The sequence below is a fragment of the Amphiura filiformis genome, chromosome 3 (assembly GCF_039555335.1).
Source record: "Amphiura filiformis chromosome 3, Afil_fr2py, whole genome shotgun sequence".
Lineage (NCBI taxonomy): Eukaryota > Metazoa > Echinodermata > Ophiuroidea > Amphilepidida > Amphiuridae > Amphiura > Amphiura filiformis.
In genome coordinates this window covers 82001881-82029669 of record NC_092630.1, presented here as the reverse complement: position 1 = coordinate 82029669, position 27789 = coordinate 82001881, and the positions used below count along the sequence as shown (strand labels likewise).

General features: G+C 38.2%; 1 protein-coding gene across 1 annotated transcript; it reads left to right on the top strand.

Moving 5' to 3' along the window:
* The first annotated feature begins 25 nt into the window (after positions 1 to 25).
* On the top strand, positions 26 to 25266 carry LOC140149256 (low-density lipoprotein receptor-related protein 2-like). Its single transcript, XM_072171499.1, has 22 exons — positions 26 to 114; positions 2867 to 3325; positions 5223 to 5357; positions 5788 to 5917; positions 6263 to 6407; positions 7668 to 7784; positions 8424 to 8844; positions 8944 to 9078; positions 9254 to 9371; positions 9506 to 9665; positions 9869 to 9994; positions 10796 to 11056; positions 11209 to 11374; positions 11723 to 11850; positions 12024 to 12317; positions 12784 to 12909; positions 13650 to 13829; positions 14068 to 14250; positions 14504 to 14713; positions 15113 to 15250; positions 15673 to 15978; positions 24131 to 25266. The coding sequence occupies exons 1-22, from the start codon at positions 86 to 88 to the stop codon at positions 24946 to 24948; spliced, it is 4785 nt and encodes a 1594-aa protein (XP_072027600.1). The 5' UTR covers positions 26 to 85; the 3' UTR covers positions 24949 to 25266.
* Positions 25267 to 27789: the final 2523 nt, after the last annotated feature.

The following is a 27789-nucleotide window of genomic DNA, read 5'->3' as shown; positions in this document are numbered from 1 at the left end:
GTAGGCCTAATCATAGTAAATAAAATCAGAATCCGTGGATGCAAAATTTGGGTACTATCGTGATCAGTAACCAATCCGAAACACAATGAAGCCTACACTGACGATTTCATTTCTGTAAGTAGTGCTATTTAATTTCTGTGCAATTTTTGTGTCCTGCATTTACAGGATTTTATAAATTAAGCTGCATCGCAATTTAATTAGTATTTGATTATCAACATAGGCCTATAATTCAGTCTGATTCAAACCGTTACTCAGTTCGAATAATGTCACAAGGTTTTGAAGAAGAAGAATTGGGCCTTTCCCTCATCTCGAGATTTATGGATATGTGTTTACGAAATATTAAAAGTAAGTCTCTTTTGTTGAGAGAAGACCCAGCAAACACAAAAACATTTCTAAAAGGGACAATTGCTTCAAAAAACAACCAAAATCTTGTAAAACCATAATATTATTATTGAATTCAGAGCAGGCCTACCAAAGATTCTCATCCCTCAATCGATTTCTCCAATGTTACGTAGTTTCTGCACGTTTTACATCAATGACTAATATAATTATTATTAAGCCAACTGTGGTTTACGTGAAAACCCAATCCCGGATGTATGTTTCTGCTGAATCAACCGAGTTCAAAAAATTGTGTTATTTTTCCACGAATAATAGGTTAGGCGCTCTTAAGGGTAGACTAGGTAGCCCCTATTGTTGGTCGAAGCAACAAAAAAACCGTTTTAAATCTAAATTAATATATGATTTAATGTTTTTGCTAATGTTCATTCTTCAAATCATATACTTTGAAAACTTCCTTGATTAATTGTTGTGAATGAGTTATGTACGTTTACAAAAGTGTTGTCGTTTCAGCCCTCTTTACAACATAACTCAAGAACCACAGGACATACAAAAGTGTATCAGTGATATTTGAATTCTTCTACACACTCGCAATGAAATGATCAATGCAATTGTTGCCAAAGCTCACTACCATTCACAAGATGCAGTGAATTCCCAAATCCGCAACAGTTTAAAATAGTTGATAACCTTATATTTAAATTAATACGTTCACGTACAAACATGATAACAAATCTTAAGGGATTATAATAGTCAGAATTGACTCATTATTTTATTTTGCGACTCACAAACATGAGTGCAGAGGTTAGTCAAGATCTGTAAATCGACTCTTATTTTGACGCTAAAAGGTGCTTGATTCACTATACTTCAAGAAATTTTTCAAACCTCATCCCCCAGAAAGAAATTTATGTGTAAGTTTTAAACGTGCTTACAAATCGAGGACAAAAATATTCACTCTCTAGAGACTGTTGGGATACTGTTTTTGCAGTGAAGAGGAGTTTATAATATTGTATTATTTATCCTACTCTGTATGCTTTGTATAAATTGTAACGCCATGGGAATAAGGTGTTACTCAGGTCAGAATAAATAGTTAAAGGGACATTCATCCGTCGATCCCAAATTACATTATTTGCCATGTCATCTTTTAATTTGTTAGCACTTTTAGAATGCTTACAAATGTGGCAATTAACAATGAATAAGCTATAAATAGAGCGTTTTCATATCAAGACAAGCTATAAATCCTGCACTGAGATTCAATAGGGGACGAACAAATTCCCTTCAATTATCTGTCAGTGGTAAGTTTACGGGGATGTAGTGTCATGGGTAGGTTCACTCCAATCATAATAAATAAATAGTCTATGTTAGCTTCCTTATGTATGGTTCACCGGGAAGTATCCTAGGGGTAGGGCCCGAGGTAGGGTTCGTCTCATGGTTAATAATTACAGTTCATAAATTGAATATTGAATAATTTATTATAACTATATTTTGTATGTTGTGATCAATCATCAAAAGATAATTGCTAAATCTTTAACTTCGGATAGCAAAGTTTGCATACTATTTTTATAGGACATGGGAGCACATCAGACATATCTAATTGCAATCTGAATACGAGGAATGTCCTAATGATATCAAATAACTTTGACTTTTTGAAATTGGCGGTATAATAGGCCTACACATTTTATGGCAAATTATTAAAAAGATTCTTATTTTTCATAATTAACAGTCCTCGAATTAAACTTTATAAATCAAATGTTATTAAAGTGTATGTACCTGGAAGGAAAAGCCGACGAAAATTTGACCTTTCGTATTGAAGATGCACATTTATTTCCCCAAAAGACCTATTTATTTTTAGGTCTTTTTTGAAAAAATGTACATCTTTTATACGAAAAGTCAAAATTTTAAATGATCGTCGGTTTTTCCTCTCAGCTACATATCATTAAATTTATAAATTTTACTTCGAGGACTAAATATCAGAAATATCCATTCTTAATCATTTTTCTTTTTTTTTCTCAAAAAATTCAAATCAAAATCAGATGGACATCCTTCGTATTCAGAATGCAATTCGATATGCCTGATGTGCTGTTAGGCCCCACTGATTAAAGGTCGGTGACTGACCCCTTAAGGCACTGAGACATGTACAATAATTTTATCTAATTTTCCAGTGATTTTTAAAAATGTCTAAAGGAAATGATGATACAGAGAATAGTAACAAATGTTTACATGAAATGCACTCCCGGCTACCTCGCATTCCAGCAATTGTGAAACGGGCAAGTTTCAAAAAGAGGTAACAGCTATCTTGGCGCCAACCCGCCAGCTTTACTCTAATGATAATAGCTGTTACTGCCTTGATATGTCTTGACATAATATCCATTTTACGTTCGTCCAATTCAATTGAGAGCGGTGGAAATGATGCATCAAAACAAAAGAATCAACCGGGCTTCATTCCTGGATTTCATTATTCAGCTATTGCTTTGGCCTTTTCAAATGTATTGTCAGCGGGTATTTTAATATTTGATTTGATTTCGATCCCCAGATTGCTTACTTTAACAGTCACCAGTGCCCAAGAAGATCAGATCTTGATATTATCGGAACGTAGACGTTCTGATGGTCAAGTTACCATTCGATCCATACCAGCAGATCCTCAAACTTATATTCACTCCGGATCAGTTCCAAGCAATTTACTGTTCCAACAACCTACAGGTAAATGGACAGAAATTGCTGCTGATTATAACCGAGATATCATCATTTGGAGTGATGAGAATTTGAAACTTCTTTGGAGAGGTAACGTGAGTCAACCTCAAGCTACGCCTACATTTAAAGGCATTTCTTACAATATAGGTGGAGTGGCAATTGATTGGATGACTGGCAATGTGTATTGGAGTGATAACAATTACAACTGGATAATGATTTTAGATACAAATGGCAATTCGAAGGTTTTGATCGACACTGCCTTGGAAATTCCAGGAGGCATCGCAGTTTATCCGGAAAGAGAGTAAGTAAACATCTGCTATAACAATAAAACCAGTAATATCAACAATATAATCATTGATCATCAACAACATTATAATCATTATCATCGTTATCATATCTGTCAGTGTCACCTAGGGGTTGGTGTAACGGTTCTGCCTTCGCTTTGCAATACTGAATAGCCGTTCACAGGCGGCTTTATACTGATACTCGTACAAAAAAGTGCAACTTGGAACCTTTTTGCTCCCCAGGGAGCACTCTCAGGAAAAAGGGTTCTCCAAGGGTTCTTTATTAATACACTAAGCCAAAAAAGAAACTTATAATTTTTTCACAAGGTCATATCTTAAAATCTTGTCCATCAAAATTAACCAAAATTACACACAGGATTGCCACAATACTCTACTCTAAACACATGTCAGTAACCAAGCATTTGTCCAACTGACACATCAACAAAATGCACTGATATGGAACAGCTTCCTGGACCACATTCACAGCCCAATAATTGGCACCCAGCACAAGAAATCTGTGAGAATCGTTAAAGATGTGATAATATTTACTAAACGGTGCTGCTTTCTGCTTTTCGCGCACTTTCTTTAAGGGATCTAAAATGAGCGTTTATTGCGTTTCGACAGTATTTTTTGTGGGACACGAGAGCACCTCAGACCTATCGAATTGCATTCTGAATACGAAGCATGTCTTTCTGATATCAAATAATTTTCATTTTTTGAAAATCACAATATAATACAAATTTTATGACAAATTATAAAAATTTGATATTTTTCAAATTTTTGATATATAACAGTCCTCGAAGTAAATTATATAAATCTAATGACATATTCTTAAAGTGTATGTAGTAGGGAGGAAAAGTTGATGGTCAATTGAAAATTTTGACCTTTCATATTGAAGATATGGATTTTTTTCCCAAAAGACCTAATTTTTTTTGGTGTTTTGGGAAAAAATCAATATATTCAATACGAAAGGTCCAAATTTTCAATTGATCGTCGGCTTTTCATTCCACCTACATACACTTTAAGTATAAATCATCAGTTACTTCAAGTACTGTTAAATATCAAAAATATCAATTTTAATGATTTGCCATAAAATGTGTATTAAATTGCGAATTTCAAAAATCAAAATTATTTGATATCAGAATGACATTCTTCGTATTCAGAATGCAATTCGATATGTCTGATGTGCTCTAATGTCCCACAATAAATACTGTCCAAACGTTCTTGTTTTCCACACTATTCGACTTACTCTTTGGGAATTATCATTCTCACAGATTTCTTGTGCTGGGTGACATTTATTGGAATGTGAATGTGGTCCAGGATGTCAGTGCATTTTGCTGTTTTATCAGATGGACAACTGCTTGGTTACTGACATGTATTTAGAGTATAGTATTGAAGTAATCATGTGTGTAATTTTGGTTCATTTTGATGGACAGGATTTTAAGATATGGCCTTGTGAAAAATTATATATTTCTCTTTTGGCTTAGTGTATGTTCAATAACCTTAAAGGTGCCCCCTGGAGGACAGCCGAAGAACCCTTGTAGCATTTTTTTCCCTCTATAAGAGCGTGTACATTTTATTTTGTTTCCAGTCCATACTCGCTCAAGCGTATTTTCTCCAGCTATCCGGATTCTACCTGCATTTAAAACGGGACTTTCTTCCCTGTGTATATTGTTCAGACTTGTCTCCCGTATTGATCGTGATAAATTTGTAAAATTGCGCACTTTGGGCTGACTATACCGGTAAGTAGATATCCAAGCCCTCAAAACCACTCAACCTTCAGTTTCAACCAATGATGATCTGAGTTGTAGCTAATTCTTGTTGCTATTTGTTTTCTATGAATTTTTGTACTTACAGTCACTACAGCGAATGTAATATGGTAAAAACTAATTTCTATCTTTTGAATTATTCCAGCTTCCTTTATTGGACAAATCGCGGCACTCGCCCAAAGATTGAACGTAGCGATCTCGCAGGCGAAAACCGGCAACTAGTAGCAACAGCCAATGTCAGATCTCCACATGGTATAGCTATTGATTACATAACTGAAAGGTATGATTTTTTCCCGTCAAACTTATGAATGTGTTGCAACACGTGTATCCTTCAGGAACCCCAACATTGTTGGCCAGCAGCCACTTACGTTGCACAATCACATGCCCACTTACTAACTCCAAATCTGAATCGCGGGATTAATTCTCATGTCTTGATTGTTGTCTCCTGTACGGACTCCCAGATTACAAGATCGCGAAGATGCGTCACATTGTAGCATGAACTTGAGACCCATCGTTGGAGGTCTGTGGCCTCCAACATCAAAAATGTATATAACAGGTTGAAGTCGTATGTCAGAAACGTAACTAAATGTTTTTTATTTGTTGATGCTTGTTTCATTACTTTGTCGCTGGTAATTCGTGCGAGCTCAGATGTGATATAACTGCAGGATTTAATCACCATGATTACCAAAACACTTTGTGCTTATAAACAGGTTGTACTGGACAGACACTGGTGGTACGACAAGTACTCTTGAGTCATGTGATCTAAATGGCAATGATAGAATCACAGAATTCAGCGTCCCAGCGGACCAAGGAATATTTCACGATGTAGCCATATTCCAGGCAAGTTCTAGGGTATAAATTAATATTTTCATTGTGACCTAAAAACTGAATCCCATACTGAATTTGATTACCAAGATATCAAAGAGCACAGTAATTGTCAATCTTGCGAAGAAGTTTCATACAATCGGCCCGACAACGTCAAGTGATCGTAATCAACAATTGGAAACAATTTGCCAATAAATTATTGGAAAAGTGTGCGTTTTACAGTGGACTGCTACTCGATTTGATTAAATTTGAATATAATGAGTAACTTATTTTAGATCTTAAAGGTAACTTTATTATATACACAAGGTATTTGTAGAATAAAATGTTTTGTTAATTTTTTAACTTCATTATTTATAATAGAATTACATTTACATCACCGACTGGACAGATGCTTTACGTTGCTTTCTCAAAGACGAAAAGCAGCAACTTTTTAAGCTTGACCTTCGAGCGCAACCCTATGGCATTACTATCTTCGCTCCTCAAACCTCGTCAACTCAAACACAAAGTAAGTAATTATAAATAATAATTTACTTGTTAACAGTGACAGGTAACAAGAAATAAAAGAAAATAGATACTTCTGGAGCAATGCGGAAAATTCATACCACAACGATTTTGACAGTATTGTATTATTATATACACACAAAGAATTTAAAGCCTTGCCCAGGTAAATGTGAATGCCTTGCCCAGTTAATTGTGATGTTACACAAAAGTATTGCAACCCGGGATTGCAACATTGCTGAAAAACGAAGAATTCCGCAAACTGTAAGTTGAACATTAATCCAATATAATGTCGATTTTACATGACGTATTGGATGGAAATATTCTTTGCCGAAATAAGTACGATTAGGTTAATAAATGGGGTGGAAGTGTCACTATACTGGTGACATCATGCGCGTGTTCTAGACGGAAATCCGTTGGAATGCAGAGACGAAGAAGCTTTAGCCGACAAAATGTCCCGATGTCTTTATAATGGCCTCTAAATAGTTTATTACTTCTGAAGTTATCAGAAAAATGTCGGTTATAGAATGATTCATGGATGTGCCGGGTGGAAGAAATGATCAACCTTAGGAGACAAAGGTCCTTCAAGGTCTGGGGTCCTTTTAGCCATAAGGTACCGGTTGACCTTGAATCGCACCATTGTCTTGTGTGTTTATTACGTGTTTAAATACCATTTTGTCTTTTATGAAGTGATCACATGACCTTATTATTGCAATTAAAATTCCCGAATCCCCAACCCTTGCAAGACATCAGCCATCTTTGACTGTTGTTTTCGTTCAATCAGCACTTCCGTTGCAATCGTCTTCCGTAACCATTTTCCTGATACATTGCAGAAGCCGATTAAACCATTTGGCGACCATTCTATTAAAAAGCCACTTGGACATTTCGTGGACAATAGAGTTTCATTGTAAATTGTCTCTGAAATGATACCTTCCATCCTATTAATTAACCTAATCTTACTTATTTCACACAAAGAATATGTCCATCCATTACGTCATGTGAAATCGACAGTATATTGGATCGATGTCCAACCTATGTGGTGTGCGGAATTCCTTTTTTTTTCAGCAACATTGCAATAATTTTGTGTAGTGTGTGTAGTTTACGCAAAGTGACAAAAACCGTTTCGTATTTCGTAGTTCATCTTTGTAAAAGTTTCAATCTTTCACAGCGATTACAATTCTTTTAATTAAATAACTATCAAAGATGATTAGATATTCATTCTAGCAATACATTGTACTATTTTCATAACGTCTTGGTCATTTTCTAGATCCTTGTCTGTCCAACCAGTGTGAACATATTTGTGTAAGTGACGGGTACAATCATTTCAAGTGCATTTGCAGAGACGGGTACAACTTACACAATGATGGAACATCGTGTATCAAAGGTGAGTAGCGACTAACATTAACACTACATAACTGGTTATACTAGACAGACAGAGGGAGACACTAATGGTACGACAAGTACTCTTGATATGAGCTAAATATATCCTGTCCGGTTGACTCGCCTTACAGTGGGTGTTAGACTGGACAGTACCAAGACAAGACAAGACAAGACAAATGACAATGATATGATGACAGACTTCAGTGTTAAGGCGAACCAGGGATTTTTCACGATGTAGCGATGGACGTCCAAGAATGGGAATGACAGGGCCAAGAATCACAAACGCTAACAGCCAATCGCCTTGAGTGTATTCATTTGTTAGCTTCTGACCTTGAACGCCTATGATTGCGGCTTGATCGTGGTTTTTTTTCATTGACGTTCAAGGTTATTCGTATTATCTTAGGTCTGTTTTTGGCCTCTTTGTCATCCTTTGTGCACTAGTATCAATTTGTTGTCAACTTGAATTGTGTGTGTGTGAACAAGCAAGCGAAAGTGATTTACCATATCAGTGGTTATGCAACAAGATATTTGTATGTAGTGGTTCATTTGATATGAAATACACAAAATATCACACGCCCTTTTAATGTTACTACATTGAAATGATTTCTCACATTCAGAGATATTTTGTTGAATTTTGCATTAGAAAACATTATAGCACCACCAATCGTCATAGTCGCCTTCAAGACCAAAATATGCTGGTATCCAGGTACATTTCCTGACATGTCATCACTTAATTCTTACACGGATGACTGTTTACTCTATGATCAGAAATTTACTGCTGCCATCACTGTTGATGAAAACGAAAGACTGCTGTTTTTCATTGATATCCAAACGAAATCCATTAATCGAGTGCAGTTGCAGAATAATGCGTCTGTTGTAGAGTTGATTGGAGCAAGAGGTAGCGTAGAAGGGTTAGCAGTGGATTGGTTAGCTCAGAATATCTATTGGACGGATAATGTGAAAGGACACATCGCGGTATCCAGATACGATGGCAGACACTTTAAGGTGCTTATAGAAGAGGGTGTGTTGAAACCAAGAAGTATTGCTGTGGATCCACATGAAAGGTACAAAAATATACGCTCTTAACACCTCTTTTTCATATCGTATTGAAATCGTGTTTTAAATATAATATAATGATGTTATGTACCATTTCCTTTCATTAGAATTCTCTTCTGGACACAGTTCGGTCCTCCTGCTGGAGTGAGCAGAGCAAACTTAGACGGTACTGGTGAAATGACGATTGTTTACAACAGGCTTTTGTATCCAAGTGGACTTGCGATTGATTATGCTAAGAAAAGGTGACGTATACGCAGGGGGGTGATATTAGACAAAAAATTAAATATTTAGAGTAAAAGAAAAAAAAACCATGAGGAAAACGGGAGCAATTAACAGATCAAAAAAGAAAGAACAGAACAGAATAAAAAAGTTTCAAAGTAAATAAAAACGTTTACTATTTTTATTTCCCGAATAAAGGTTTTACTTTGCTGATACAGGATACGGTGCCATTCAAGTGGTTGACTACAATGGAGAAAACAGAGAAATCTTCACATTAAGACGCGGGAAGCAATTCTTTGACTTGGCAATATTTCGGGTGAGTTCAATTAATAAGATTGAACTTTGAGTTGCTTGATTTTTGTCACAATTCGAAAAAAATGCGTTTCATTTAAAGCGTTTTCGCTTTATTATATAAACTGAAGAAACTTTTCAATCTACTTCTTTTTGCAGGATTATGTTCTTTGGACTGAATGGGATGAATCTAATGGTGTTCATGTATTGAATAAAGAAACTAAGGACATGAGTAACTTTCGGAGCCATGTAATGTCGAATGAAGAAAGAGTGTATGGAATTGCGTCATTTTCAAAGTATCGTCAACGTGGAGGAAATGGTAGGAATTATTATTATTATTATTATTATTATTATTATTATTATTATTATTATTATTATTATTATTATTATTATTATTATTATTATTATTATTATTATTATTATTATTATTGTTAAAGTTAATCATATGCCAAGATAAAATTGTTGCTCTTGTTACTCACGGTGACCTTGGAAGTTCTGGAATGTTACTTATTTGATTTTCAGGTCCATGTGGTGTAAGCAATGGCGGCTGTTCCCAATTATGCCTCCCATCTGGCCCTCTTGGAAGTTACATTTGTTCCTGTAGTACCGGCTATCACCTGCACAAAGATGGAACCAGCTGCATTTCAGGTGAGTCGGTTTATTGCAATATTCTTTAAGCGAATACCTAAATGTTTCTTTTCAGTAATCTAAACTGGCCTCAAAAAGAAACTTATAATTTTTCACAAGGTCATATCTTAAAATCCTGTCCATAAAAATGAACAAAAATTACACACAGGATTACAATACTCTACTCTAAACACATGTCAGTAACCAAGCAGTTGTTCAACTGACACAACAGTAAAATGCACTGACACGGAACATCTTCCGGGACCACATTCACAGGCGAATAATTGGAACCCAGCAAAAGAAATCTGTGAGAATGTGTTTAAGATCCTTACACCGATGATTATTTCCAAAGAGTAAGTGGAATAGTGTGGAACGAGCTGCTTCTGCTTTCTTCACGAAACAGATCTTGTTCCATATTATTCCAATTATTCCATTTACTCACAGATTTCTTGTGTTGGGTGCCAATTATTGGATTGTGAATGTGGTCCAGGAAGCTGTTCCATGTCAGTGCATTTTGCTGTTGTATCAGTTGGACAACTGTTTAGTTACTGAACAGTGTTTAGAGTAGTGTATTGAAGTAATCCTGTGTTCAATTTTTGTTAATTTTTATGGACAGGAATTTAAGACCTTGTGAAAAATTATAAGTTTCTTTTTGAGCCAGTTTACTATAAACATAAATTGATGATAATCTTAGTAGCTATTATCTATTCTCATCTTCTCTGCTATTATAAATTAGTAGAAAGAAAAGGCATATTACTCTTAACCATGCAGTAATTAATAGTCTATTAATACTTATTTTCACATTTTGCCTTCGTATCTCAGAGCCCGTTACTGACAACTTCATTTTGCTGACCGATACTTACCTTCACGGACTCTACCAACTTGATATGAGCAAACAGCCACCCAAATTAACAGCATTGCCATTAGATGGTTCAGCCGTGGCACCGCTAGGGATTGGATACGATCCTGTTGAAGCAACAGTCTACTGGAGCGACACACAAGAAAATGCCATTATTAGGGCTAAGTTGAACGGTGAACTGAAGGAAGTAATAATAGGGGGTGAAGGAGACCCGAACATTCACAGTATGTGACATTTTCATTTTATTTACAAGCTTACACTAGTGTTTTAGGAAAATTAGGAACATAAATGAGATGACACGATAGCTGAAGCAGATAATAGACTTCAGACGTTCTCATTGGTTTTATCCGTTGTCTTCTATCACTCTTCTTAACAGAACCACACAGCTTAGCCGTGGAACCGTCTGCCAGATTAATGTTTTGGACTGATATCGCTCAACATAGTATAATGGTATCTCGTCTGGATGGAACTCGAAGAAAAACATTAGTTGAAAATGTACAATACCCACGTGACATTGTTCTCTGTCCTGGACGTGGGGCGGGGTAAGTAACAAAAGTAGACATTAAGTTGTGATGAGGTATATTCAATTCTATCATTCTTTAGTAAAATTGTTTTATCATTACTGTACATTTGGTAGTACTTTTGGCATTAGAAGCGGACATTACAATTGCTATTTGCAATAGGAATTTACAACGCAGAAAGATTTATATCATTTACATATCGAATTTTAGTCTGTGTAAAGCTTTTATAGCAGAATGATTGCAACTTACTGGAGGACCTGGGTTCGATTCCTGTGCGGGATACTTTCAATTGTGTTCTGAGATAATGCTAAGACGTCGAAATATCTGATACCAATGACATTTTCTTTTCTCTCTTTTTTTCTACGGTAGGTATATGTTCTGGAGTTCTTGGAGCAACTCAGCATCAATTGAGAGATCTTTTATGGATGGGACGGGGAGGAGGCTTCTTGCAAATGAATCCGTTGGTTGGCCGTACGCGCTTACCGCAGATAAGATAGGTAGGATTAATGAAAACAACATATATCTTCGTTTGCTTCAGAAAGCTTTAACATTCAGAATTTATCTTACGCGATGGGGATGAATGTCTTAGAAAACAAAACACATATTTAGAGAGAGCTCCCAGAATATAACTGTTTTGATTATCACTGAATGTTTCTTCTTCCCATTTCAGCAAACAAACTTTATTGGACAGACGCACAATTTCATAGCATTGAGGTTTCGGATTTTCTAGGTCTTACTCGACGAACCTTACTGAGTCTTGGTGAAAGCAGTCATCCTTTTGGAATAGTAATTTACGACAATAGACTGTATTGGTCTGATTGGACAAACGGAAGACTATCGTGGATTGAAATTGAAGACAAATATTCTGATGAAGAAAGTGATATACAAGTGTTTGACGTTGAACCTGTCGTGCTTGCAAGGCCAAATTATTTGACCAGCTTCAGCAAATCAGCTGAAGTTATTGGTAAGCTAAATATATAATACGATAGGTATAAAATCCCCGACAACCACAGTGCGCCGTCGGATTGAGAAGGTTAATGTTTTCGTGAGATGTGACTCTTGTGATTTTTTTCAGGACTGAAGTAGGAAGCACATGATACATAAACCTACTCTAATTGTCAAGCAGTGTCATCTTATGATTGGTTGATTGACAGCTGAAAATGTGATCTGATTGTTAATTGAGCTACGTTCCGATTGGTTAATTGAGCTATGTTCTGATTCTGATTGGTTAATGAAACTACGCTCTGGTTGGCTAATTGAGCTGCTCCCTGATTAATTGAGCTGAATGCCTCTCTACTTAAAAGAATCCCCATCTAAAAATATGGTACCTTTGTTGTATGGGATCATTGTAAAATAGGGTGTAAAGTTGCATGCAATGTGCTCAATGATCATTAAAAATGTGTTGCTAAAAACAAATTTTGCCCTAACAGGTAACAATATATGCATTGTGAATAATGGTGGATGCAGCGGATTGTGTTTACCAATAGGATTTGGTCGAACCTGTGCCTGTGAAGATGGTATGCAATTGAAAGATGACTTGACGACGTGTATGGAAGGTGAGATAACCCGGGAAGATAACACACGTAGTAGGACTCTGTAACAAATGTGGTTAAGTCTTGTGGTTAAGTCATTTAGTCCGACAAGGTTATAGCATACCCTGTTTAATAAAGCGAAACTGTCAACACCTGACAACCAAATGCCTCAAGCAAATTCCCGCACCACCCAGGAACCACTCGATCACACACAATAACCCATTGAGCCACTTAGGGCGTGCATCTGGCTATTATGGCAACCTATGTATATGGTCACCTTATTATAGTAAAGTGAAATTAAGGCACAGGTAACGTAATGTGACACCAAACCTGACGAATCGATACTTATTTTGAAGCGTTGGTTCAAAATACAGAGTTTACATTCTGAGAACATATTCAAATCGCAACCAGAAAACCATCTTCACTAATATAATGACTGATTGACTGGTTATAAGGGGAAAACAACAAAATGTAATTTTGTGGCCGATTTGTTGGTTCCTTTTCTTTCGTTCGACTCCTTTGCCTAAGTTACGATAATATTGATATCATCCTATAATATTTGTCCAGTATTATTTACTTTGACCCATTCATAATACCATTATCATATATGTGGATGTTGTTCATCTTTTCTATTTTGTTTGTGCCATAAATGTTTGTCCATTTGTTTCTTCATTATCTTTTGCGGCCAATGATGTGCGCCATTTACTAGAATGAAACTGACGCTTAAGTATAGAAACTCAAATTATATAAATCCATAATTTCAGATTCTAATGATATCTTGTGTCCTGACGAATTACCAAATGGGTCTGTCAGTGAAGGTTGTTTACTGACTCCTGGTTCCCGCTGCTTCTACCAATGTGACGATGGCTTTCAACCTATGTATCCTGATGTTCTTTGTTTATCTACTGGAACGTGGCGTCAGGAACAGCAAGCTTTCTGTCAAGGTACAAGTCTTTCTTTTCACTTGTAGGAATGCATTTAATGCAGGAATCAATTCACTCTCATTAGCTGTAGTGTCTATATTTCATTAATGTTATAAATGTAAAGCAAGCACGTCTTCAAAATGTTCAAGCACAATGATGAGAATACACATAGTTTATTCAACTATTGACCTAGCCCAACTATTTCATCGATTTGTATAAAATATTTGTGTAACCATTAATATATTTTCTTTATTCTCAGAAATACTGTGTCAAGAACCAGACATCAATACTGCAACTGTTGAGAAACTAAACTGCATTGCTCCCTTTGCTGTCAATACTAACTGCGTATTTGGATGTATATCGGGATTTTCTATGACCGGCAATGGTCAGGAAACTATCACCTGTAGATCCAATGGAGAGTGGTCTGGACAGCCTCTGGAATGTAAAAACAAGTATAGACGTTGTAGAACAAGTAGAAAACAAGAAAAAATAAGAATTAAAACGACGACTGCCAGAAGATGAACTAGGTTCATGATGAGCAGATAAAAGTATACCAAGATCAAGTATATCAAGGGATGCCTTGAAATACCTCAATTAAAACCCAATGATATAATTTGCGAATTTGTTTTTTGTTACAGATTAAATCAAATTTTCAGCTAAGTCAGATAGTAAAATACAAAGTTTCAATTTTTCAGGTGAAGAGCAGACAAAAGATATTGAATACTCGGAGGAATCAGACATACTGGTGATTACGGCAACTCCACCTCAAAGTGGCATTGGATTTAAAATTAAACCACAAAACGTTACGCTCCAAATTGGCGAAACCGAAGTCATACAAAGATGTGTTGCTAATGAAACATTTGCCGAAATCACATGGTACAAAGATGATCTAAAATTGCCATCAGGTATGTAAACAAAATATACCAAGATTCTGACATACATTAAATAGATCCACCTCATCACATCCAGGTGATTAATATTAAGAATTTCCCTTCATCTGAGTTCGAACAACTTCAAAGAATCATACTTGACAATGCATCCTTTACTCGTATAACCAGGCGAATCGAGGGAGTGAGGTCGAAATGATTGTCCGAAGGTGCGAACTACATGGGCCTTCTACTACGTAACCTGCATAAACTGCTAGTCCATTGGTAGTCTATGGGGAGGAGGTGCATATCAAATGATCTTGATTGAATTTAATGAATATCCTCTTTTGTCCACATTATCTCAGATCCTGTTTTTCATTTGATTGTCGAAATTAACAAGACTGATATATTTTCAATGTATTTTGACATATTTTATAGATGCTGTTGAAGGTGTTTTCATTATGGCAGGTGGTCAGCTTTTTATACCAGACATTGAAGAACATCATGCTGGAAAGTACACATGTCAAGCAAGATCTATTGAGACGCTGCATGTTATTAAAACTGACGCATACATCGGTATGAATATGCTATTTAATTATTGTTATCATTGAATTGCATAGTGAGCATGTATGAAGAGTTGGGTTTCTTTTGCCTTAGGGTACATTTCGCATGCAAATAGAGAGCTCCCTCCTCTGAAATCCCAACAAGATTTGGTGGTGGGGATTTTACGAGAGGGCACTTTAGGTTGTGCCTAAAATTCCACTTATGTCAAGTGAGCATAGCGCCATTGGGCGAATCTATACGGTATTACGGTATAAAGGCATTAGTTGTAAAGTGATCATTGTAATGAGGATGATATGATGATAATGATGATAACGAATACAATAATCTGATAATGATGATAATTATGACAATGATAATGGTGAGGACTCGTGAGAAGAAGGAGAAAGGCAAAAGATTACCTAAAGTGATAAACTAACTTTTCTTGACACCCTCAGCTTTTCAGCCTGATACCATCTTTCAAGTAACCCCTGAAGACGCTACCATTGATGCTGGGGACGACCATGTGTTTCAATGTGCCACTGAAGATCCTACCCATATAATAGAATGGGAAAAGGATGGCACTAAAATTACCTATACCGAGATTCTTCACAAGGTACCCATGACAGACAATATATTTATCAGGAAAGCGATTGGTACTGACAGTGGGCGTTACACCTGTGTCGTCTTGTCGTTTGATCTCATCAGGATAGCTGAAGCTTTTGCTGATCTGTTTGTGGAGCCATCGGAGAACACAGAAGACAGTGAGTGCTTGAAATTGAATTTAGAATTTGAAGTGAGTCGTTGGTGTTCAACTTGGTGCGAGTTGAAAGAAGGTAGTACAGCAAGTACATCAAGTAGCGGAAAATATTTAAGATCTAAAATGTTTAGGATCTAAAATGCAATCTGCAATTGGTGGTGCACATTGCTTTTTTACGATCATTTTTTATATCCCATGAATTTATTTGTCTAGTTTATTTATGTGTATTGGGTACATAGCTCATGAGACTGCAAATAAGGTATATACTGAAGATGTATTATGATAAGGATAATGAACTGAGTGCAATGCATTCGTCAAGATAATCGCACGCGCCGTGGAGTTATTGCATTTAGCTCGAGAGCCGATAGGCTCAAGAGCTAAATGCAATAACTCCATGGCAAGTGCAATTATCTTGACGAATGCATTTGCACGAGTACATTATCCGTCATACACTTTGAGTGTAGGCCTATTAAAACAATAGGCAATATTAATGCATTCATTATATTAGTTTTAATATTAGGGAAAATATCTTACATTTTAAAAACACCGTCAGGACATTGACCAGCTACGTAGCATTTAACTGGTAAAGAAAATCAATCCCTGTATAAGTATGGTATCGATGGTATCGATTGCGCCATACGTCATACTTTAGTAACTTATTCACGCATGGTTTGTAACCAATTGACTTTATGTTGTGATCATTTAATATCGTGGTTTCGAACACAGAGAGCACTGAACCAGTTCACCTGGAAACGATCGATTTAGATGTCCGACTAGTACTACGGTGAATATCAACTGGACTTTATAGCTCTATAATTTGAACTTTAAAATCTACTTAACTTATATTAAAACACACGACATTGGGATTTAACAATTTGTTCAGTATTATCATAGGCCTTCAAACACATGTGTTTGATGTTTGAAGGCCTATGGTATTATAAAGCATGATCATGATATTATGCGCTAGTGTGTGTTTCCTGGCCCGGCTATGTTATTTTAGATATAGGCCTACATGTATTTCATTTGTAAAATGCTGAATATTTTGCAATGGTGTCATCTTGTATAATTATGATCCACCTGTTTTTGGCCCTTTTTAATTAATAGAAGCTCGATTATTCTCATTTGATGTTTGATTGATTTGGAGGTCATTAATCATAATTTATGACAATGATATTTGCACGAGCGATTGCCGAATAGGGTGCAACTCTACTAGTCTTATTATAAGACTGCCCTACCCCAACCCTAAACCCTAACCCTAAACTCCGTAAACGAGGACTGGACTCAAGTCTAGCGAGTTGCACCCTATTCGGTAATTGTACCCTATTATAGAACACCGTTTGTAACTATACCATTTTAACACCACAGAATGTATATTCGTACTTTTTTGATGGTATATATATCGAACAGACAATTATATCATCGAATCATCATCAATCATCAATCATTCACGCCACGTCGTGAGTGAGTTAGCTGATCCTGGTAAGGCGTATACTCCCTGTTCTTCCATAGTATATGCAGTCGTTCCTGGTAAGCCGTATGCTCCCTGTTCTCTCATAGTATATGCAGTTTAATCAGTTTGTATGTAATTGTATACAATACACACACACATTTTAGCCACATCCGAATTTAAAATTTCAAACGGCTCTTTTCAGAGCCACCAGTTTTTCACGACCGCCGTATTAAAATTTAAAATTTCAAACAGCTCTTTTCAGAGCCACCAGTTTCAAAATAATCTCGCCGTTTTCCACAAACTCGCCACATCTAAACACATTCAACAACCAGGGGAAATACTAAACAACTTACTAATTACTCCAGAAGGGGCGTTGTACTGGCTTGACCGGTTAACAAACTAGAGGAGATATCTAAAGTACTGTAATACTAACACTGTTCTAACTACTCCAGAAGGGGCGTTGTACTGGCTTGACCGGTTAACAAACTACAGGAGATTTCTAAAGTACTGTAAGACTAACTACTCCAGGGGCGTTGTACTGGCTTGACCGGTTAACAAACTAGGGGCTATAATTAAGTACTGTACATCTAACTCTTTCTAACTACTCCAGGGGCGTTGTACTGGCTTGACCGGTTAACAAACTACAGGAGACTTCTAAAGTACTGTAAGACTAACTACTCCAGGGGCGTTGTACTGGCTTGACCGGTTAACAAACTAAGGAGATATCAAAGTACCGTAAAACCAACTAAACAATTAATCTTTTAACATCCCCGTCATGCAAAACGAACACGAATGGGAAACAGTAACAAGAAGACACAGGAAGAGATCAACGAGCACCCTGGAAAAGGATCTCAACCTCAGCAACATAAGCAACACCAGCAGCAACGATACCAGCACACCAGCAAAACGATTAAAACGTACAGCACCACGGATAACACAGGAAATGGACACTCCCAATTGGAATACATACAAGATAGTACTAAACGAACAAGTCAACGCGGAAACACTAGCACTAGTAATTTTCGAGAAATCATATCCAAACCTCAATGTCAAAGTATTCAGATCGAGCACCGGGCAGCGACTTTTACGTCCAAAAGACACGACAGCAGCAATTACACTTCAGAACATGACAGCGCCAGGCACGAAACCAATACAACTACAGCGACTGCAAGACTCTCGTCAAGCAGTCCTGTGCAGAGTACCAGTACACATCACAGAACAAGACATAATAGACATAATTCCAGAGGTCACGAAGGCGGAGCGTCTAACAGCCTACGACCAAAAAGCACGTACGAAATACAGCACAACATCAATGCGCGTCACATGGTCAAGCAGGACACTACCAGACACAGTCAAGACAACTTTTCTAGGAACTCTCGCGATCCGGCCTTGGACCCCAGCTCCTACCCGATGTTACCGATGCCAGCAGTACGGCCATTTAGCAAGGGAATGTACAACCAGGCAACAGAAATGCGGAATTTGCTCAGCCAATCACGAAACGAAGGTCTGTCTCCAGAAACGAGCGAACGGAGAAACAGTCCAACCGAAATGCGCAAACTGTCACGGACCACACGTTGCAGCATCGGCCACATGTCCAATTCGACGCAAAAGGGTAGAAGCAATGAAGCCAAAACCGGTCTCGCAGCGTTCACAACCAACACGAACTCGAACAACAGCAAAACAGACACAGTCAGCCAACAAAATACGATCAAGGAAACACCAGTTCAAATAACCACCACAACAAAGACAGCCACTGTAAACAAACAACAACCGGCATCACGACCAGCGTGGGTAGAAGCTCTAGCCGGAACACGGACAATCCAACAGAACACACCGGTACAACCAGAACCAGCGAGCACCATTCCGGATACCGTGACAACAACGAACACGCAATCAACAGCACACAATGTCAAGCCAACACCAGTCAACAACAAACAAGACGACAGCGAGACAATGAGACAAATTTTACCAGCATGCAAGTCATTAGTACAGATATTCAACAACAAACAAGTCAGCACAAAAACAAAGACACTACTGAACTTCCTCAACATCACCATCCAGCTCCTCGAGGAGGAACTCGGACAAGTACAGTAAGAGACATCAACCTTATACACTTTAACTGCCAAGGAGCCAACGGAAAACTTAGCACAATTCAACATGCAATTTTTGACGGAAAATTCGACATCGTATGCCTACAAGACACTCGCCTTGAACCAAATAAGGATGACGCCTCGCGCTCTAAATTAAACATCGCAAATTTCGACATACATCATCACCCAAAATCTGAAAACTGTCATGGCATCTGGACAGGGATCCATCGGGATCTACCAAACGAAGATGTAAGTTCGCATTACAATTTTGGACCAAATACAGAACATATCAGTATCCGCGTTCATCTAAAAACTTCCAAATTTACTGTTCACAACATATATAGTTTAGACGGGAAACCTGACTTAAGTCAAGCTACCGCCGATCGGGAGTCATCTATTCTTTGCGGTGACTTTAATGCGCACCATCTTGTCTGGGGCCCGACCCAAGATCCTTTAGGGAAAATCTACTTGAGCAAATCGAAACAGCAGCAAGTCATACAATACTAAACACAGGCGAACCAACACACATATCCGGCACAGGAATCGACATTACAATCGCTTCAAATAACATTGCTGCTAAATGTGAGTGGGGAATCCACCCATATCTAGTTAGTGATCACAATGCAATCCAGACAACCATTCGTAACATACCACTACCGCCTCCGGAATGCTTCAAATCCAGATGGCAACTGCACAAAGCTGACTGGTCGAGTTTTCACTCAATTATCGAAGAAACCATGTCAAATCAACATCCACCGACAGACAACCAAACACTTGAGGATAAATGCCATCACATTACAAATATAATCAACACAGCAGCAATCAAGTCAATACCCAGAACAACAACAGGTCAGAAACCACACAACGCTTGGTACAGAAACGACGCCATGAAAATCACAAAAAATGAGGTTAACTACAGACTAAAACAATATAGGAAAACACCTACTGAAGACAACAAAAGTGAATTGACAAAAGCCATCAACATACATCGTCAAACATGTTTAGAAGCCAAAACAGATTCATGGATACAATGGACAGAAAAACTTAATAATCAAACAAACGCCAAAGACCTTTGGAAGCGCGTCAAAATGGTCAATGGCTCAAGAACAACAACAGCACGACACCCAGACCCAACAAACAAAGCTGAAGAACTGTGCAAAACGTTTGCCGCTCGATCCAGTTCAGACAACATCCCTGTTGATGTCCGACAGAAGCTTCAAGCCCTGGCAGGTGTTAGGCACAATCAGGCAGAAGAAGCAATCCACAAAGAACATCCGTGCGACACTCCTTTCACATTACATGAACTCAACAACGCAACTGAACACCGACAAGACACCAGCCCTGGAGAAGACCAAGTTTCTTTTTCTATGGTCAGACATGCGCCAGATTCACTGAAGACCTTCATACTTCATGTAATCAACCAGTCTTGGGATGAAATGACTCTTCCTGAAACTTGGAAAAAGGCCAACATCACAGCAATACCAAAACCAGCACAAGACGCCTTTAGGCCAATCTCGCTGTTATCCTGCATCTGTAAGATCATGGAATCAATGGTTCTCCGACGAATCAACAGCACGGCTAGGGCTTTCCACCCAAACCTCTTAGGCTTTCGCCAAGGAGTTGGCACAGAAGACGCAATCGCATCCCTAATCAGTCACGTTTCTAGTGCAAAGAACGCAAAAACACACCGCAGAGTCACAGCAGTCTTTCTAGATCTCGAAAAAGCATTTGAACTCGCAAACAAAGACGCCATCATCCAAACTATGATCAACGCTGGTCTTGGAGGAAAACTTCTTGGGTGGTGCAGTGATTTTCTCACCAACAGGCAAGCAAGGGTCGAATTCCAAGGTGCATACTCACAATACCAAACATTCCACAACGGAACTCCACAAGGCAGCCCGCTCAGCCCAACACTATTCAATTTTCTAATTGATGACATTCTCAGAAACACAAAACTTCCACCAATGACACACATGTTTGCCTACGCTGACGACTTGGTTATAGTTTCTTCCAAGGACTCAATACGCAATTGCCAGAAAACACTCAACTCGCTTAAAAACGTAACAGATACACTAGGTCTCAAATTCTCAACTACCAAAACAAAGGCTATGAGCTTCCGAAAAGGCATCCCGGATTCCCAACTAAAATTGAGCAATGACGCCATTGAATGGGTCTCTGAATACAAGTATCTAGGTGTCATCATCGACAGAAACCTTAACTTCTCCAGTCACATCAAACACACAACCAAAAGAGTTCGATGCCGTCTGAATGCTATGAGAGCAATAAGCGGCCTCCAAGGGGAGCGAACTCCAAGGTCCTCAAAAAGTCTATCAAGCAACTGTGCGCCCCATACTTGACTATGGCTGTGTGGCCGTGGCCTTTGCCCCAAAGACAACATACGAACAACTCGAAAAACTTCAGAATCAAGCTATACGTATCATCCTTGGTGTGCCACGCTGGTCAAATATCGCTACATGCCAACTTGAAACAGACATCATGCCTCTCCAATTCCGACACGAAGCCCGCCAGGCAATCTTCGCTGATAAGGTTCGCCGCAACCCAAAACACGCAATTCACAAACAACTTACTTCAAGCTTAAACAAGTCCAGAGAAGTTTTCACCGACAACACATGGCTATACAAAACAGCCGACGCATGGCACCTCCATAACACAGCCGCCCAGCCACCAGTCACGGAAACCACGCAGATTCCTGACCCCTGGTCACCTCCTCTTGCAGACATACGAGTACACCGTCCATATGATAACAAGTCAACTGCACCTCCCGAAGAAGTGTCAGAGGCTGCATACAAAAGCATCGCAGACGCAGAACAATCTACCAACACACCACCACTAGTTTACTACACAGACGGCTCAGTCAACGAAGATGGCACATGCGGATATGCTTTGTAGCTCCACACATTACAAAATCTTTTAGAGCATCCGATGGCTGTTCAACAGTACAAACAGAACTCGCAGCCATTCGAGAAGCAATTCGCGATGCCAAAAGCAAACCAGAAACAAACATTATAATTCACACAGACAGCCAAGGCGCCATCATTGACAACATTCGCAAACCATATCGAGACAACATCGCCCTGAACAAAGACATTCAAACAGACCTACAAAACAGTAACAAAAACTTCATCATCAACTGGATCCCCAGTCACATTGGTATCCCTGGCAATGAAGACGCAGACGCCGCAGCAAAAGCCGGTACCGCCAAATCACAAACAGACTCCATCATACCACCAAGTCGCCGACAGGCAAGGTCCTCCATCCATGCCATTGCACACCAACGATGGCAAGACCAAATACAATCATCTCAGTCAACGGCTGTCCACTGGAGATTTTCACTGCCAAATACAACAGGTGCCGCGGCTGCCCTGAACACGCTACCCAGACGAACACAAATTGCTATCAACTCACTGAGAGTTAAAGTCAATTCCAGCAGAATGGTCTTTGATAAGAACAAAACCTGCGCCTACTGCGACCAAGACATAACATGCCAATGCATTCACGATCTCACCGAATGTCCCAGAACAAGTAAACTTCGACAGAATCTCCTTGAACACTTAAAACCAGCAAACCATGTCTCGGACAAACAACATCTAGCAATCAACATAATAAGTTCACAAACCCTAAGACAATATCAGGAACTAAAAAACTACTCCATTTACAAACCACGTCCACAACAGTAAATTAATATAATTAACATTTAGCAATCCAGGGGTCAAGCAAAAGCAATGACCCAGCTCCGCATAAGGAGCAAACCAAACACACACACACACACACACATATAGTTATGTGACCTCTGTGTCGAAAGCGTCACCTAAACTCTACTATATGGTTATGTGAAAGTAGTATTTCTAGTATTTGAGCGTGCACGTATTATCTAGAATCTATTGTTTAGCGTGCAGGTTTTAGATAATGCATTGTTTAGCGTGCAGGTTTATATAATTTGGGCTGTGAAGGGTAGTTCGCGAAAATAATGCACGGGAGAAGAATACATAACGATGAATAGAAACGGGCACTAGAAGTGTATAGGAAGTAACTTCACTCTCTGATCGTGACCACTAAAGCCATATTGTAACTTTTCAATAACATAATTAATAGATTAGTATTCATGGTATTTCTTTTCCATAAAATGTTAGATTTTACTGTCAGATACTAGTATATCCCCTTGTAATTTTGAGGTAAAGCAAAGAAAATTGGAACTTACTACCAGAGCAGATGTCGCCAATGCGTGACACTCCGTCGGTCTTGCTACGGTACGATCCTTTCATGTGTATTATGACCGTCCGGCACGCCATGTACGTACTGTGTTATAAACATACCGCACACGTTCGACTAATATTTCCATCGTAATAATTAAACGACGGTTCCTGCGTTTTTATTCAAAGAGATTTTGATAAAACTACAGTACCCAAAGTCTTGAATTTTGCAGGGTATGTTAGTTTAATAAAGTACATTACAATCGTGTAAAAAACAGAATTTTAAAAATATTGAGAGCGTCATCCTCAGCAAATGTTACAATATGGCTTTAATTAAGAAGTTTGTACCAAAAATTATGTGCATATTTTGAGTTTTATCATTATTTTCTCAATTATTTCCAACAGTTTGCGGTACCATCACCGAGCCAGAAGCCGTTGCACTTCGTGCTCGAGACCACGAAGTTCGCCAAGAAAGTCGCATCGTGAATGGAAGTACGTCGGTCCCAGGTGGGGCGCCATGGATGGCCAGGCTTTGGAGTCGGTCCAAAAGATCAAACTTTTGCGGCGGAAATCTGATAAACCGGCAGTGGATTGTAACTGCTGGACATTGCATACGAGAACTAGATATTCCCACTGGTGATCGTATAGAAGATGATCTGCTTATTCGCCTTGGAGACTATGATACAATGACCCATGAAAATAGCGAAGAGCTTATTGGTGTTTCAAAAATAAAACTACATCACAAATTTGACTTCGACAATTTTGACAGAGACATTGCTTTAGTAAAACTCTCACGACCAGTAGAGGAGTTTACAGATTACATACGTCCTATATGCCTTGCAAATGCTACTTATGGACGGGAATTGACGCGGCCAGGAGTCAAAGGTCTAGTTGTAGGATGGGGTAGAGTTGCAGAAGGTGGTCACTATGCTCGCTATATGAAGGAAGTATCCCTGCCAATACGTGGAAGGAAGACATGTGCAAGTGCTACAAAGTATTTGTTTTCCAAGTTCATGTTTTGCGCGGGAAATCCAAAAGTTGAAGGCGATGCATGTGAAGGCGACAGTGGTGGTCCGTTTGCCGTTCTAGATCGCGGACGTTGGAATTTAGTTGGCTTAGTCAGTTGGGGAGAAGGCTGTGCTAGAGAAGGGAAATACGGCTATTACACAAAAGTACCCAAATTTGTTTCATGGATTCAAAATCAGATAAGAAAACATTCATAGATATATCTAGGGAAAGTTATGTTCACTGTGAGATTGTAAAATAGTCTCCCAGCAAACACAAAAATGTTCTTTTAAAACGTTTATTCAAAACTTTTCATTACGTTGAAATGTCGGGTTATATAATGGTCATGAATACATTTTTAGAACAATATTGTAAACTAGAGTTTTGGACTTTAAAAATCTAATACTGGACCGTACTTTTTGCAACTATTGCTACGTTGCGTCTGGAACCACCAGACTTCGTCAGGCAACTGATCCGCTGGGCTGGTCACGTTGCCTGATGAAGTATGGTGGTTCTAGATGCAACGTAGCAATAGTTGCAAAAAGTAAGTTCCAGTATTAGATATAATTCCACAACTCTGTTTGAAACTACTGGATGAAGAACATTCACTCATTTAATATTGTAAAATATTTTGGGCAAACATTTTGCAAAATATTTTGTGAACAGTTTTCACGTTTTTAAAAATAAAATATTTATTTATGTGTTTATGCCCTTTATATAACCCGATATTAAAATGTTTTATAAAAACATGTGTTTGCTGGGCTGCACTATATTTTACCTAGTGGCATGGTGTTTCATAATGGAGGTGCGGGAATTTCCCAGACTTCTTTGGTGATTCACTATCTGCTGCTTTTGCGTTTAAACGCGGGTGCCTCGATATGTGTTTGCCATAATCATGATAATCGACTCCCCTTAGGGCCTGGTTCAACTGGTACGAAAACCTTCATATTATATACAAATACTAAACTCAACCCAGAAAGTATCGAAACGATTATAGATGGTCAGATATATCGGGAACTGAAATATATAGCAAAAACTTATTTAATGTATATAAAGCGCAGCTTTCTCCTGCGCATTTTGATACCTCTTTTGTTGCTCTACGATATCATTTGGTCGAGTTATGGGCGCTTGAGTGGCTTCAAGTCGGATTTTGAAAGTTGCACTTACACACATACTCATTTGAATTTGGCGGACAAAAGCAATGGTCATTTATTGGCAACAGTACAACGCATTTGGCTTGAATAGGAGCTTAGTGCAACTTTCAAAATCTGACTTGAAGCCACTCAAGCGCCCATAACTCGACCAAATGATATCGTAGAGCAACAAAAGAGGTATCAAAATGCGCAGTAGAAAGTTGCGCTTTATATACATTAAATAAGTTTTTGCTATATATTTCAGTTCCTGATATATCTGGCCATCTATAATCGTTTCGATACTTTCTGGGTTGAGTTTAGTTTGCCATTAAGGGCAGAGTAATGGGAGAGAACATGGACCTTTTCGAGCATCATTATTTCTGAATTGTATCTCCAAAGTATATAAAATTATACATTTTTGGAAAGGAAATGAGTCAAGGAATCCCATGGTGACGTCAGATTTTTTCAAAAATCTCGAGTTTTTGATAAAATCACAAAAAATCACTTTTTACCCCAATATTTTTGTGACAACTTAAAAAAAAATCAGTTCGGAGTAAAAAAAAATCAGTTAGCTTTTAATGAAGAAGAGACATGAACTTAGGGAAGGTTTTTTTTTATTTTTTGAAATTCGTCTCTTTTTCGAAATATTGAAAAAACATGTGAAAAAAAACAATTTTGTCATTCTATTCAGCTAAAAATTGCACATAATGGTGTATATTTTTGTTTAAAACAAATATTTTGAAAAAATGAGAAAACCTTCCCTAGACTTTGATGTACTCTAAACGATAGTGCAAAAAGTTTACCTTTTGCTTGCATATTTTTTTTTTTATTTTTTCACAAAAATCGTGCAATATTGTCAAAAGTGAACTATGAGAAATCGACGTTTTAGTAACAAAATGTCAAAATTATGCACAAAATGTCCTTATATTTTAAAACGGCAAGACTTTCACGCTTGTAAAAGCTGTACCTGGTGCATGGTCTTAATATGCATCTTTTTGCAACAATGAATTTATAATGTCTGCTTTTAGTGCGCCAAAATTCAAAATAATTAAAATATCTAAGTGGCATTTTGACTGCAAATTTGTGTTTTGTTTACACCGCATTTGCCGGCGTTAAAAACATACCGAATGCGCCTTGACTGCGTTGGACATACTCGCAGAGTTGCGCCGCGTCACGCGACGCGAATCGCGCGCGTAATCACAATATTTCGCATTCGCGCATTTCTGACTCATTATTTCCCGCCAATTTACTAAGCTGTCTTGAGCCATGTGACTTTTTAGAGTTGAAAAGAGTGAAATAAATCAAGCAAAAATACGTGTAAATATTAACAAGTTGTATTTTATCAGTTTCAAGTGAAAGAATACATCTTAGTGTTGATAAATATCAAGAAATCTCAAATTCGGGCGTGGATGAATGTGTCTTCCATTACTCTGGCCTTAAGTTGTACACAGGTTCACCAAATTTGGCCAGTGCAAATTATATCGGCAAGGAGATGGAACAATAACCAATCCTTGGTTACTTAGGTGGCTCAGTGGTTACGGCCTTGGACTCATAATCTGAGAGCTTGCTCGACGTGCGTGGGTTCGATTCCCCGTCCCACCATCGTGTTGCGCCCTTGGGCAAGGCGCTTTGTCTCGCATGCCTCACCCCACCTGGGTGCAATGGGAAGCTGTTAGGGGTAGTCACAGTCGTTGTACTGATGGACCCTGCGCCACTTGTAGGCTGCAAACGTGGACCTATTCTAATGACGGCGGAATAAATGTAAAGCGCTTTGAGGCTGTTTACGGCATAAAGCGCTATATAAATATCGACATTATTTATTTATTTAGGTGGTGTAAAGCTTAATTCAGGCTTTTGCCTTTTGTTACATCTCCGCCATCTGTTTTAAATTCTGTTTTATTAAATTTGCTTGAATGTATTTTGATG

Excerpts from the sequence above, each read along its gene's own strand:
- LOC140149256 (XM_072171499.1), top strand. The coding sequence starts at position 86 with ATGAAGCCTACACTGACGATTTCATTTCT. Across the intron at positions 9,995-10,795 it reads TGGAACCAGCTGCATTTCAG|AGCCCGTTACTGACAACTTC; the intron begins GTGAGTCGGTTT and ends TTCGTATCTCAG. Across the intron at positions 15,251-15,672 it reads TAAAACTGACGCATACATCG|CTTTTCAGCCTGATACCATC; the intron begins GTATGAATATGC and ends TGACACCCTCAG.